Consider the following 15,603-nt stretch of genomic DNA (forward strand, 5'->3'; position numbering starts at 1 on the left):
CAATTCATTTATATCAATTAATCGACTCGATGTTAAGATTAGAACCTATGATTTGCAGTTTGATACAACTCATGTCATTATGGGAACGACAATTTAGTTATAAGTAACAATGGAAGAAATCATTATTTTTGGTCATAAAGTTAAAATATAATGCACCTCAAGAGAGAGATAATATATTTTAATTCTTTGAGAAACGATGGACTGGAATGCTATACTCTACCTTTTCATTCTTATTTCTACCTTAATAGTTAAATCTCTCTCTCTCTCTCTCTCTCTCTCTCTCTCTCTCATATTGAATTCTAGATACTAACAATCTAAAGCTTTTAAAAAGAGGTGATTCATGGCAGCATTCTTAACACAACATGGAAAGTTTCAATTAATACCCTGTGATACAAATAAAATTAAAATTAAATCAATTAAAACATACGGGAGTAATTACAAAATCATATTTTCATAAAAAACTATTATATTTCAATGAAAAACCAGGAACTATCTTATAAGGAAAATGAAAAGCAACAAAGTTCTCTGGAATAACAAAACTGACAGTTTTTATCAAGTACCGCAATTCAACCAATTTCATCCGTCACATAAAACTTCATTAACAACTTTTAATAAAAAAAAAAAAAAAGAAAGAAATTCCATTTTTTCTGTTGGACGAATGTATAAGAGAAGAGATGAAATTCTCTGAAAACTCAAAATAATGGAGAATGAAAGTTTATGATGCATCAAAAGAATGGAACCAAAAGTTCATGAAATGTTCATGAAATGTCAAAGACCATTGTATACGAATGCGAATGAAATTTCAGGAGAGACAAACAAAAGTTTGAATGAAAAAAAAATAGGGAGGAAACGTTTATGGAATGTAAAAAAGAAAAAGAAAAACTTAAGAAACCGCACCAACCAGTTTATATAATATTTAATACAGTATAAATTATAATTGATTACTAAATATCGTTATAGTTCCAAAACAAAATCAATAAAAAAAATTCTGGGAAATCAAAACGTACAAAACACGTTTCAACTCCTTTTATCACTAGTAAAGAAATATATAATTCAATTTTTGATCGGATGAAACACTTCAGAAAGAGCAAAACAAGTTACAAACAGAATGATAATCACGAAGCTACTCGGTGGATAGAAGAAATTCGAGTGCCTAATACGAGCCAGAAAAATACGGAAGAAAGCCAATTACCATAAGAAAATAAAGCGGAGGAGGATGTGAAGTTCAAAAGACATGGCTCTCGTGAGTCCAAAGTCCCATAGTTTGAATCTCACTGAGGCATATTAGTTTTTGGTCTCATGATCAAACTTTTATTGACTTACTTTAAATTTTACCCTGGCCTAGAATCAGAGGGAAAATACAATGACAATCGGATACATATTATCGATTATTTAAAAAATACATAAAATCTTGGAATTCAGATTACAGTGATATGAAAGTACTGGTGTCTAGTAAATGATATAATAACATTCATCTCATATACGAGAGAGAGAGAGAGAGAGAGAGAGAGAGAGAGAGAGAGAGAGAATATTCAATTATCAAACAGAGTATCTAAAAAAGAGAACATGTTATCGGTCGAAGACTTGCCCAGCAAGTAAGTAACCAGGGAAGCAATTGCTTGCTGAGTTTACGAATGCAATCTCCGCTAACAGTCCAACCGAGGCTGTTACACACCTCGAATAACGACCTTATTATTGTCGATAACTGCATTGGCCCGACGGCCAAATGGAATCCTCAATCAGGAAGCTCGACTTCAACATTTCCCCTCAAAATTCGCACCTTAAAAATAACCCTCATTTCCAAACCAATTTTCCTTTCAAAACTGGAGCCACAAAACGCTTGTTTCCTTCCTTTCTTCTTCTCTAGCTGAAAGATGACATTCATCTTGAGAGAGAGAGAGAGAGAGAGAGAGAGAGAGAGAGAGAGAGAGGTTCTTTTTATTCCATGTTATTTTCTTTAGGGCAATGGCAGCATTCATATTGTGTGTGTGTGTGTGAGAGAGAGAGAGAGAGAGAGAGAGAGAGAGAGAACCTATTTTGGCCGCTTCCTCTTTATCTTGTTTAGCAAAATATAACATTCACCTCATATAAAAGAGAGAGAGAAGAAAAAACTTATCTATTAGACTTATTCCCGCTATCTTATCTTCTTAACCGGAATAATACTATTCATCGCACATGAGATAGAGATGGGGGGGGGGGGAAATCGGCGAAACGTTTTCATGAAAGAATAAAAATAATTTTTTATTTCAACATTTTGATTTACATCGGGAGCCCTTTTATAGTTCCATCTCTATGACAAAAATCCCAGGTTGTTGTTCAGATGAATATCTAAAATAAAAATAAAAAATAAAATGGCCTTCCAAACGGGGAGATCTTGTGTTATGTGGACGTTTGCAAAAAAAAAAAAAAAAAAAAAAAAGAATAAAAAAAAAACTTGCTTTTACATCAACCTTTAAAGCAGAGTAAAAATATATATTTCCTGTCGCTTTCATTCCATCTTGTCCGAACTTTTTATATTTTTTTCAATACGATCAAAAGGAAAGAATAATTTTCCTATTTGCCAACGAAAGAAATAAATTGCAATTTATAAAGGCTTTGTGCAGATTTCTTAAATCTGCGAAAGCAATTTCAAAATCACCTGCAATGGAAACTCGTACTCAGTTATGTCACGACTCAATTTGGAGAAAGGGTAATTTCGACGTAATTCTCATTTCAAGTAAATTGCAGTTGGGTAGTTAAATGTGTCCTCAAAGAGCCAAATGAAATAAGACATTCAACATACAGATGTTTAATGAAATTAAAACAACAAATGAGAGAGAGAGAGAGAGAGGGAGGAGGAGGAGAGAGAGAGAGAGAGAGAGAATAATCAATTATCAAACAGAGAATCTAAAAACGAGAACATGTTATCGGTCGAAGACTTGCCCAGCAAGTAAGTACCCAGGGAAGCAATTGCTTGCTGGGTTTACGAATGCAATCTCCGCTAACAGTCCAACCGAGGCTGTTACAGACCTCAGATAACGACCTTATTATTGTCGATAACTGCATTGGCCCGACGGCCAAATGGAATCCTCAATCAGGAAGCTCGACTTCAACATTTCCCTCAAAATTCGCACCTTAAAATAACCCTCATTTCCAAACCAATTTTCATTTCAAAACTGCAGCCACAAAACGCTCGTTTCCTTCCTCTTTTCTTCTCTAGTTGAAAGATAACATTCATCTTAAAAGAGAGAGAGAGAGAGAGAGAGAGAGAGAGAGAGAGAGAGATTATCTATCTTGCCTGTTAACTCTTTCTTATCTGGTTATGAGAGAGAAACCTCTATTTGTTAACTATTTTTCATGTTATCTACAATATCACCTTTAGCAGAATGAAAGCACTAATCTACGTGTATGTGTATGTGTGAGAGAGAGAGAGAGAGAGAGAGAGAGAGAGAGAATCTATTTTGCCCGCTTCATCTACACCTTTAGCAACATATAACATTCATCTCATGTAAAGAAAGAGAAAGGGAATAAGAAAAATTTATCTATTCGCCCTATTCCCGCTATCTTATCTTCTTAACCGGAATAATATGATACTATTCATCCCACATGAGATAGAGAGATTGGGGGAAGGGAGGGAATAGTCGCAATGTTTTCATGAAAGTAAAAAAATAATTTTTTATTTCAACATTTTGATGTACATCGGGAGCCCTTTTATAGTTCCATCTCTACTATAATAAAAATCCCGGCTTGTTGTTCAGATGAATATCTAAAATAAAAATAAAAAATAAATGTCTTTCCAAATGGGGAGATCTCGTGTCATGTGGACGTTTGCACACACACACACACAAAATTGCTTTTACATCAACCTTTAGAGCAAAATAAAAATATATATTTCCTGTCGCTTTCATTCCATCATGTCCGAACTTTTTATATTTTTTTCGATATGATCAAAAGGAAAGAATAATTTTCCTATTTGACAACGAAAGAAATAAATTGCAAATTATAAAGGCTTTGTGCGGATTTCTTAAATCTGCAAAAGCAATTTCAAAATCACCTGCAATGGAAACTCGTATTCAGTTTGGTCCCGACTCAATTTGGAAAAGGGTAATTTCGACGTAATTCTCATTTCAAGTGAATCGCAGTTGGGTAGTTAAATGTGTCCTCAAGGAGCTAAATGAAATATGGCATTCAAACATACAGATATTTAACGAAATAATAATAAAAAAAAAATATTATAAGATGATCAGCTGAGAATTTTCCCATAAAAAGGTAGGACTAAAAAATCTTCAAGTCCATTAAGGAATTTAGAGAAAGAAAATCCGCAGGACTGAACCTCAAATTAAAGAAAATGCGCAGGATTGAACATTAGACAGAAGAAAATAAGCTGGATTGAACCTAAAATGGAAGAAAAAGCGCTGGATTGAACTTAATAAAAATAAGCAGGACTGAACCTTAAATAGACAAAAAGAGGCAGGATGGAAACTTAAATCGAAGAAAAGGTGCAGGATTAACCTTCAATAGATTGAAATAGGTAGGATTGAACCTGAAATAGAAAAAAATAGGCAGGATTGTACCTTAAATAGAAGAAAATGCGCAGGACTAAACCTTAAATAAAACCCGTTTGGATAACGCATCAAGCCACTAGGAGTATTAAACGCTTCAATTAATTCAATCAATGAATTAGCTAAATAGGGATTTTTAACATAAGCTGAAACCAAAATCTAAATTGATGGTGTAAACTCCCCAAAAGTCAATTCATTTATATCAATTAATCGACTCGAGGTTGAGAATAGGACCTATGTTTTGTAGTTTGATACAACTCATGTCATTATGGGAACAATTTAGTTATAAGTAATAATGGAAGAAATCAATATTTTTGGTCATAAAGTTCAAATATTAAGCACCTCAAGAGAGAGATAATATATGTTAATTCTTTGAGAAACGATGGACTGGAATGCTATACTCTACCTTTTCATTTTTATTCCTACTTTTACAGTTGAATCTCTCTCTCTCTCTCTCTCTCTCTCTCTCTCTCTCTCTCATATTGAATTCTAGACACTAACAATCTAAAGCTTTTAAAAAGAGGTGATTCAAGGCATCATTCTTAACACTATATGGAAAGTTCCAATTAATTCCCTGTGATACAAATAAATTAAATTAAAATTAAATCAATTAAATCATACGGGAGTAATTACACAATCATATTTCTATAAAAAAATATTATATTTCAATGAAAAAGCAGGAACTATCTTATAAGGAAAATGAAAAGCAACAAAGTTCTCTGGAATACCAAAACTGACAGTTTTTATCAAGTACCGCAATTCAACCAATTTCGTCCGTCACATAAAACTTCAATAACAACTTTTAATAAAAAAAAAAAAATCCATTCTTTCTGTTGGACGAATGTATGCGAGAAGAGATGAAATTCTCTGAAAATTCAAAATAGTGGAGAATGAAAGTTTATGATGCATCAAAAGAATGGAACCAAAAGTTCATGAAATGTTCATGAAATGTCAAAGACCATTGTATACGAATGCGAATGAAATTTCAGGAGAGGCAAACAAACGTTCGAATGGAAAAAAAAAAAAACCGAGGATGGGGAAACGTTTATGGAATGTGAAAAGGAAAAAAGGAAACTTAAAAAACCGCAAACACTAGTTTAGGAGATGTCAATAAACGAATAAACAGGAGAGATTATAACATATTACGGAGTATCCTTATGGTATCAAAAATACTATCAAAACATTTCGAGAAATCAAAATGTACTAAAAAAAAATTTCAACTCCTTTCATCACTAGCCATGATAATAATATTTCAATTTTCGATCGGTTGAAACAAATAAAAAAACAATCATATTTTCATGAAGCTTCATAGTGGATAGAAAAAAAATCTTGTGCCTGATACGAGCCGCAAAAATACATTTATTTGAAAATAAAAGTTCACATAAATAAAAAAAAATCGGTGCACAATTTGCCAACCGAGATTTAAATCTTACCAGCCACAGAAATATGATTAAAAACTAGATTTTTTTTTTTGGGGGGGGTGATAAATCAGGTCATGACCTACATCCGTTTAATGGCGGATGGATGAAAGAATTATTACTAATTGGTTAAAGCCCCCAATCTAATGAACGTACAATAAATGATAACTTGGTAATTGATTGATTGATTGAGTTATCTGGCATCCTGACATCGATAACTTGGTGATAACAAATTCGAGTCTACAGACCCTGGAAACTTCCAAAGGTTATCTTCAGATACTGAGAAAATCTGTGCCGAATCCTTGTCCTCGTAAAAACAAAATGAACATGTGAGGACCTATAACAACAAAAGCTCTTATAAAATCTATGTATAATTTATCAATGTCTCTTCCCAATAGAGTCGTTGTGATCATCCAAGATTAATAACAACAACCCCGCCCTTTTTAAGGAAAGTATCCAAGGGCTGAAGAGATCACAATATGAGAAATACTAAGAATAAGCAAAGTACGGGGATAAACGATCCCATTACAAAAAGCTCTAATGAGAAATGAAAAGTCCCTGACTAAAAATCCAAAAATACAAATTCTAGGCGAGTATTTCAAGATGAATGCAATGTTCACGAATAACAGTATCCATGAAGAATTTAAAGTCCAGAACAAACATTTGTCTTGGGGGGGAAACACGTCCTATACTACAGTCTACCGTAAAAAAAAAAAAAAAAAAAAAAAAAAAGCGCAGAACATGTGAAGTACAAAAGCTCATGAGTATAAAGTCCCATAGTTTGATGCCCCGCCCAGGCATTATAGCTTTTGGCCATAAGCTCAAAACTTTTAACAACTTGCCTTAACTTTAAACCTGACCTTGAATCATAGGGCAAATACACTCGGAATTTAGATTACAGAGATAAGAAAGTTCTGGCGTTTGTATTGCCGGCATTTTATGTTCCTCCTTTAACACATGGTAAGTGTTTTATGTAAATCTTTTATTTTGAATACAGTTACCAATTACGTAAACATTTCTATAAAATATTTCGACTCCTATTTGAGTGAATAAGTGACTTTTCAGTACCCGAAGTCAACGCAAATAATGAAAGGAAAATAAACTTTAACTTGAAGAGCAAGGCCCCTTCCGGACAGTACCGGACCAATGAGAAGACTTGTTAATCTTTATAGCACTATCAAAAATACGCAATTTGGATAGGGAAATTTTCCGTTAAAAATAGTTTTCAGCCGTATTTCAGTAAAATACAGGCGACCGTAATTTTTACCCTTTGGTATTATCTTTACCGGTTGGTGACCATAATATCACTCAATAACGTCAATATATCCATTTTTAAAACGGTAAATGCCTGGCAACATTTATTACAGGATTTTTACCGTTTTTACGGCAAAATTTTAACATTGTACCTAACCTTCTTATGGAGAAAATGTGTCATGCTATAAATAAAAACAAAAATAATAATCATAAATAATGCCAAACTCTACTCTAATACAGAACTTCCAATGGAACCCTTGGTTCGTATGCCTCTACAAGAGTTAGTGGGTGCTACTCACACCGCAAAGCATTTATATTCACATAGCTTAAAGGTGATACGTAATCATTACCTCGTAACTTGAATTCTTCATTCCATTATGTGTAAAAATCTTCCTCGAAGTTTTATTTTCGATAGTGGTCATAAATTCATTTAAACAACACGTTAAGTTTGACATTCATTAAAATTTTATTTACTGCGTGGTTATTCGTTATACTTACTCCAGTTTACTGGTTATTGTCATTTTAAGTGTATTGGCAATCTATTCAAAGGAATGGTTGATCATTCTGATTAACAATAATAATAAATGAAGAAGAAAAAGATCAAGCTTTAACTGCACCATATATCAAAATGTAAACACCTCACTAACTTAAATTATATAGAGCTTTTAAAAACATCAAAGCCAAAAATGAAGGAAACTCAAAATACCCAGAATTCCCAACATCTCCAAGAGTAGTTTTGCAGCAATACTTTCCGGCTAGAACACTTGCCCTCATTAAGCCGGAGTTGAATGGCCCAACTATATCGAAAGGGACCATATGCGAAAGGAGGAAAGCCGTTATCCCAAATTGGCCCATGTAACCCTTAATGAACAACTGAGGGGCGACTCTAATCAGAAGCATAAACACTGCACAACGAGCGAATACAAGATGATATTGCCATTTTGGCCTTAATGATGACTAACAAAATACATTTCGAGTGGAATTCCATTTTCGACAACGCATAACCTTGCTAGAGTTCGAGTTTGATTGCTTTTCTACTAAAGAAAAATCCACTATTTTTTCTCATTTTTTTTAAAGTGACTTTGTTCATTTCGATCTTCCAGCCGTGGATCAGTGGCTAAATACTTCTCCATTCCGTCACCTCGAAATGATACATGGTTCTACTTTTCGGAATTGAATAAAATATTTTCTAATTAGTTGCAACCTAGATGCAGGAAAGACACGAGGCGTGCAACCCCATTTACAAAAGATTTCTTTAGATCTCAGTGGTTAACACCTACCCCCAATCCCCGAAGCACATATTTAAACGTGGTGAAAGGGTTTCTGTATCGCCATGATCAGCAAAGCTATACGAGTCATGTCCACCCATACTAAGTTGGTTTCCTGTGAGCGACCAGACTAAAGTCTACCACCATCACCAATCCGCACTGGCCAGAGTGGTGATGAAAATGTCCAAGCTCCAGACATGACTAAGAACATGTCTGAGGTCTTTGTCCTACAGTCGACTAGCAGCGGCTGCATTGGTTGTTTTATATATATATATATATATATATATATATATATATATATATATATATAATATATATATATATATACACATTTGTATATATTATGCATATATATACACACACACACACACACATATATATATATATATATATATATATATATATATATACATATATATATATGTATATATATATATATATATATATATATATATATATATATATATACATACATATATATATATATATATATATATATATATATATATATATATTCCAAAGGAAAACACTCAACATCAAATCATGAAGTACGAATTCATTTAGACCGGGTAATTAAAACAGTCATGAACTAATACCTATAATCAAATTCAGAGTCAGAACAGATATGCGTTCTTTGGTTCAAACGTGTTTTATGTCAAAGGCAAATAAGGGTTATTTATCCAATCGTAATTCAAACAGCTTTGATTTAAAACTTAATGGAAGGGAATCCTATCCATGATGAAGTCGATGGATAATTTACTTTAAAAGGGTTGAAAATAAAGGAATTGACGAAATTGAATATTTAAGGGTTAAACATCAGAAGGCAAAGGATGACATAGATTATATATTTAAGAATTGATTATGGAAAAAAAAGAATTGATGAAATACATAGATAGAAATATTTTTTGTTTTTTTGTAACATGCATGTTAAATAAAAATTTTGGAAAGCCTTTTAAATAAAGCCATTATAAAAAATAACTGAATATGCAATGGGAGATGAACTATCATTGGAAGGAGAAAGGATTAATGAGGTAGAATCATTTAAATATCCAAGAACTATGATCTCTTATACAGGGTCTTTAGAATTGGAGTTCAATGAACGATTGAAAAAAAAAAAATCAATGGCTAAGTTAAGAAAAATTTGGAAATTAATTCGCCTAAAATTACCTATAAAAATCAGACTTTATATCAGTTTAGTAAGTTCGGTGTTACTTTACGGACAATGAAACAATGTCCAAACGATTTTGTAGACTTGAGAACAAAGCCATCAGAATGATATTGGGAGTTAGATAGCGGGACAGGATTAGAAATGAAGATATAAGAGACATTACTAAAGTGCCACATGTGGATGAGATCATGGTGACGGGTAGAAGGAGATGGTTTGGGCATCCACTTCACACTCCCCAAGAGATTTTGGTTCACCAACTTTTAACTGGGCTCCACAAGGCATCAGAAGAGTTGGTAGGCCCTGGCCTACATGGCTGAGGACTATGAAGCGTGAAGTAGGAGATGATGTAAGGAGAAGTGTTGAATTAAAAGCTGAAGATAGAGACGACTGGCGAAATCTAGCTGAGGCCCTTTGCCTCAATAGTCGTAGATGATGATGATGAGATTTAATAGCTAATAGCTCTCTCTCTCTCTCTCTCTCTCTCTCTCTCTCTCTCTCTCTCTCTCTCTCTCTCTCTCTCTCTCTCTCTCTTGCCCGAAGACCTAACAAATTCATCTCTCTCTCTCTTGCCCGAAAACTTAATTAATTCATCTCTCTCGAAGACTTAATTAATTCATCTCTCTCTCTCTCTCTCTCTCTCTCTCTCTCTCTCTCGCCAGAAGACTTTCTGAATCTCTCTCTCTCTCTCTCTCTCTCTCTCTCTCTCTCTCTCTCTCTCTCTCTCGCCAGAAGACTTTCTGAATCTCTCTCTCTCTCTCTCTCTCTCTCTCTCTCTCTCTCTCTCTCTCTCTCTCTCTCTCTCTTGCCCGAAGACTTAAGGAATTCATCTCTCTCTCTCTCTCTCTCTTGCCCGAAGACTTAAAGAATTCATCTCTCTCGAAGACTTAATTAATTCATCTCTCTCTCTCTCTCTCTCTCTCTCTCTCTCTCTCTCTCTCTCTCTCTCTCTCTCTCTCTCTCTCTCTTATTAGGTATTCCGTTCGTTTACGGATAACCTTCATGAAGACGTTTTTGGAATTCAAGGAAGACGTGCGCACGCACACACCCAGATCGCCGGAGAATTATTGAAGCCTCCAGCCAAAAAGGAGGTAAAGAACATTTTTTCAAATTTAGAGCTCATTTCAGCGCTACCATGGGTATTATATGAATATTGATAATAAAACTGAATTTTGTATGTGTGCTAAATCTGAATACAACGTTACAAACACATCTTGTTTTAACGTTAACTGTATCAATTTACCGCTTCGGGGAATAATCACCCCGAAATCATTCGAACTAGGCCTGCCGGTTTATCTGAAAAAGGATATCCGGCCATTCCTGGGAGAGCCGTTAGGAAAAGCTAAGTTTGGTTTAATCCGTGGACTAGGTCACGAGCTCTGGCCGTATTGTATAAAAGAAATTAACCGTCATGCTACATCGCATGAAGTGGAGATGCTTGTTCAGCTGCGACACTTAGCAGTACCTAAAATAATTGGTCTCATAAATGACCGCACCAAAATTTTGATGACTCGTCACCAGATGACGCTAGAAGAATGGGTGAAGCAGAAAAAAACCATCACAGAATGATTTATTTTGGACATTAATAGAACTGGCTAAAGTTTTACAATCATTCCATAATGATAGTTATTGTCATAACGACGTGCACGTATATAATGTTATGATTGACATTTTTCCCGAAGGACGTGCAAAGGTAATTTTGGTGGATTTGGGACTGACTAGTAGGATCGAGGAAAGGTTACGAGTAAATGTGGGACGTTGTCCGTCGCAGGGTTAACCCTGGTCCGTGGTTCCTTCCCAAACTCAAAACGAGGTCGAGGATTTGCACCCCTGGAACAGATGCCTGGAGCTTGGCATATGCCATCAATAAATTAATAAAATCAGCCTCCATTAACATAGGAAGATCACTCCGCGATATCTTGGATCGGTTTGGGACTTGCCAAGGAGACGAGTCTTACTGCTCTATACAATATCTGCTACTTGCATTAAGGGAAGAACTGAAACAAGGGTATACCGGGAAACTGGAAACCAAGTTTTTCGCGGGTGTAATATCCCCAAATCATTTATGTCCGATAACTCATCTGCCAGTTTTTAACTCAGGACAAATCGAACCCTTCATAGGACAGCCGATAAATCGACCTTTTAGTCAGTTCATTCCACTAGAAACAAAACTTTGGAGATTCTGCGTCAAAAAACAAAGGATTTTTAGTGTCCAAAATGAAGCGAACATGCTCGCTCAGCTAAAACATTTGGCAGTCCCCAAAATAATCGGAATCATATCTGATGTCAATAGTTTAATAATGACAAGAAATCAGATGACGTTATATGACTGGGTGATGAAGACTAAATCATTCAAGAAATGCTTATTTGCGGCTTTAGAAGAACTAGGAGAAATTTTGAAATCCTTCCACAATGAAGGTTATTGTCATAACGACATTAGACCTGGTACTGCCATGGTTGACATTTCTCACGAGGGACATGTGAAGGTGACTTTGATCGATTTAAGACTCAAGACGAGGATCGGTGAAAGTCTACAATCTCCGAAATGGAAGGGGAGGAGTTGCTCTCCTCTAACAGATGACTACGGCTTCGCGTTTACCGTCTTTTCTTTAATAAGGGCCTCGTCGATCAACATAGGGCCCAAACTCCTCAATACCCTGTTTCGGTGTAAACGCTAGGCCAGAGATGGATATTACTGCAATCTCCAATTTCTGTTACACGCGTTAAAAGAAGACATGAATGAAAGTCCATATGGATATGTAAAAGTGGCAGAGAATGATAATCATGAAAAGGAACATACAAAGACCGAGAAAGAAGGGGAGAAATGGGAAGAAGGAGATGCAGAAGACAAGGAAGGAGAAGCAGCAGCAGCAGAGGCAGAAACAGCAGTACAAACAGCAGCAGTAGCAGGAGCAGAAACAACAGCAGAGGCAGCAAAGGCGGCAGCAGCCGCAGCTGCAGCACCAGCAGAAGCAAAGGCAGGAGAAGTAGAGGCAGCAGCAGCAGCAGCAGCAGAGGCAGCTAGAGCAGCAGCAGTGGCAGTGGCAGCAGCAGCCGCAGCAGCAGCAGAGGCAACTAGAGCAGCAGCAGCAGAAGCAGAGGCAACAGCAGCAGCAGAGGGAGCTGCCCCAGCAGCAGTAGCAGTGCACAAAAAGCGACAGCAGCAGAAAGAAGAGCAAAAACTGCAGCAGCAGAAACATCAGTAAAAAAAGCAGCTTCAGAAGGAGCAGCACCAACAGGAAGAGGAGCAGCATCAGCAGCAATAATCTACTCTGCATACCTAGGGGATATTCTGCAAATGGACTCAGCAGTTGGAAGAAATATGACTTGGTCTATTATGCTTTGTTCCTTGATGAAGATTTACCTGTACTGTTTTTTGTCAGGTGGAAAAATGCAAAAAAGACAAGTCTGTCATTCTTTTAGTATGCTGGCCTCCCTGAAGAAGATCACCAGAGATAAAAAGATGGAAGAAAAACTAAAGGAGCCGGAGATGCACCAGCAGCACCAGGAAAAGCAACAGCAGTAGCAGCAAAAGCAGCAGCAACAGCAGGAGAAGCTCCAGTAATGGGAGGAAGAAGAGGAGAATCAGCAGCAATAATCTACTCTGCCAACCTAGGGGATATTCTGCAAATGGACTCAGCAGAAGGAAGAAATCTGACATGGTCTATTATGCTTTGTTCCTTGATGAAGATTCATTTGTACTGTTTCTTTGTCAGGTGGACAAATGCATTAAAGACAAGTTTGACTCTCTCTTATTATGCTGTGCTCCCTGAAAAACAAGATTCCCTGTATATAGATAGATATCAGAAAAAAGGAGGATGAACATCAGCAGCAGCAAGAGTAGCAGGCGGCAGCAGCAGCAATAACCTATTATGGATACCTGGAAAGCGATATTCTGCAAATGGACTGGACAGAGGAAAGAGCTATGACTTTGACTATTATACTTTGTTCCTTGATAAAGATTCACTTGTACTGTTTCTTTGTAAGGAGCAAAAATAGTCCAATGTCTACATATATTCTTTTGTACCTACACCTTTGTGTATTTGTGAGAGAATAATCTAGAAAATGGGCTTTAAAGAAAAAATAAGTCAAGACTTCTTTCCTGTGCTGCCAATATAGCTCTTCCAAACGCCAACCTCATAATTCATTGGGAATAATCATACACCAAATGGAGAGAAGAAAGTTAACTTCTTGATGAAGACCTTTTACAAAAGATCTTTGTCTTGTGGGTAAAATGTTGGATATCTAGATCAGTTCTCTAAGATATAAACCCTCAGAATGAAGAGTGTCCTGGAGAAAGGAATTGATGCAGGATAATTTTGTGGCTTGGCTTGTTAGGTTGATGAGATTTTTCCATGCCAATTGACATTAGCCAGCACAGTCAAGTCTGTGACATTAGGCACAAGAACAAGCCTTCGTCTCCCATTAATAATCATGCAGGATAACCAAGCAGTTTCATTTCCTCACATTTATCTATTGAGGAACTTGAAATGTAATCTTCAGTAATGATTGACTGCTATTCGTAATAGTCCTACCTTTGAGATGCTCAGTCTTATAGTGTCCTGCGGTGTGTTTTGTTGCTGGAATGATTTCAACAGACGTGAGCAGTGTCGTGGGAACCAAGACTGCAGCTATTTTTCATGAAAATAGAAGTAGACTAAACCCACCTGATCCTTATCCGGTGGTAGGGCAAATATATATATATATATATATATATATATATATATATATATATATATATATATATATATTATAAATATATTTATATATAAATAAATATATATATATATATATACATATTTATATATATAGATATTATATATATAAATATATATAGATATATAGATATTAAATATATATATACATATATATGTAAATATATATAAATATATATACATATATTTATATAAATATATATATATACATATTTATATATAGATATTAAATATATATATATATATATATATATATATATAGATATTAAATATGTATACATATATATGTATATATATGTATATACACATATATACAAATATATATATATATATATATATATATATATATATATATATATATATAGATATAAATATATATAGATATATACTATATATATATATACATATATATATATATATATATATATATATATATATATATATATATATATATACATACATAGAGACGACTGGCAAAATCTAGCTGAGGCCCTTTGCCTCAATAGTCGTAGATGATGATGATGATGATGATAAGATTTAATAGCTAATAGCGCTCTCTCTCTCTCTCTCTCTCTCTCTCTCTCTCTCTCTCTCTCTCTCTCTCTCTCTCTCTCTCTCTCTCTCTTCTAAGAGCATCAAATATATCAAATATGTGCAGTGAAATGCCTTAGCAAATAAGAACTTATTTGAGGACATAGAAGCTAACTAATAAAATTTAGCCATTGCAGATTATTTTATTACCTTCTATGTCCTCAAATAAGTTTTTATTTGCTAAGGCATTTCACAGCACGGTCAGCTAATCAAGATTAAAATTATATCTAATTTCATTCATAGTTTCCAACATTCCATTTCATGCAATGATTTTAGGATTCACTTGGCCATTTCACATGAAAAATTATACATAATCATCATAATCTCCTCCTACACATTGACGCAAAGGGCGTAAGCAAAAGGAACACAGACTGGAACCGTAATGAAAACAATAACAAAAAACAGACTCGGTGCTTTATTAATAGTCAAATTGATAACCTCAGGCAAATAGTATCAAAAACTTAAAAAAAAAAAAAAAAAAAAAAAAAGTAGGTTTTAATAATGGAAGGATTCTAATTGATAATTCTATCTCTTGTAATTTTCAGTCATTTTTATTACTGATTAATCTAAAAAAAAGTGACATTGGCATAAAATTGATGGATTTTATTACACAACCTTATGATTTTCTCTTTCGCTTTTTTAATTGCGACT

The 15,603-nt window shown here is 34.8% G+C and overlaps 1 protein-coding gene across 1 annotated transcript; it reads left to right on the forward strand.

The window, feature by feature from the left end:
* The first annotated feature begins 12,381 nt into the window (after positions 1-12,381).
* LOC137634389 (tol-Pal system protein TolA-like) lies at positions 12,382-12,852 on the forward strand. Its single transcript, XM_068366784.1, has one exon. The coding sequence runs from the start codon at positions 12,382-12,384 to the stop codon at positions 12,850-12,852; it is 471 nt and encodes a 156-aa protein (XP_068222885.1).
* The last annotated feature ends 2,751 nt before the right edge of the window (positions 12,853-15,603 follow it).

The sequence above is a fragment of the Palaemon carinicauda genome, chromosome 44, assembly GCF_036898095.1.
Source record: "Palaemon carinicauda isolate YSFRI2023 chromosome 44, ASM3689809v2, whole genome shotgun sequence".
Classification (NCBI taxonomy): Eukaryota; Metazoa; Arthropoda; class Malacostraca; order Decapoda; family Palaemonidae; genus Palaemon; species Palaemon carinicauda.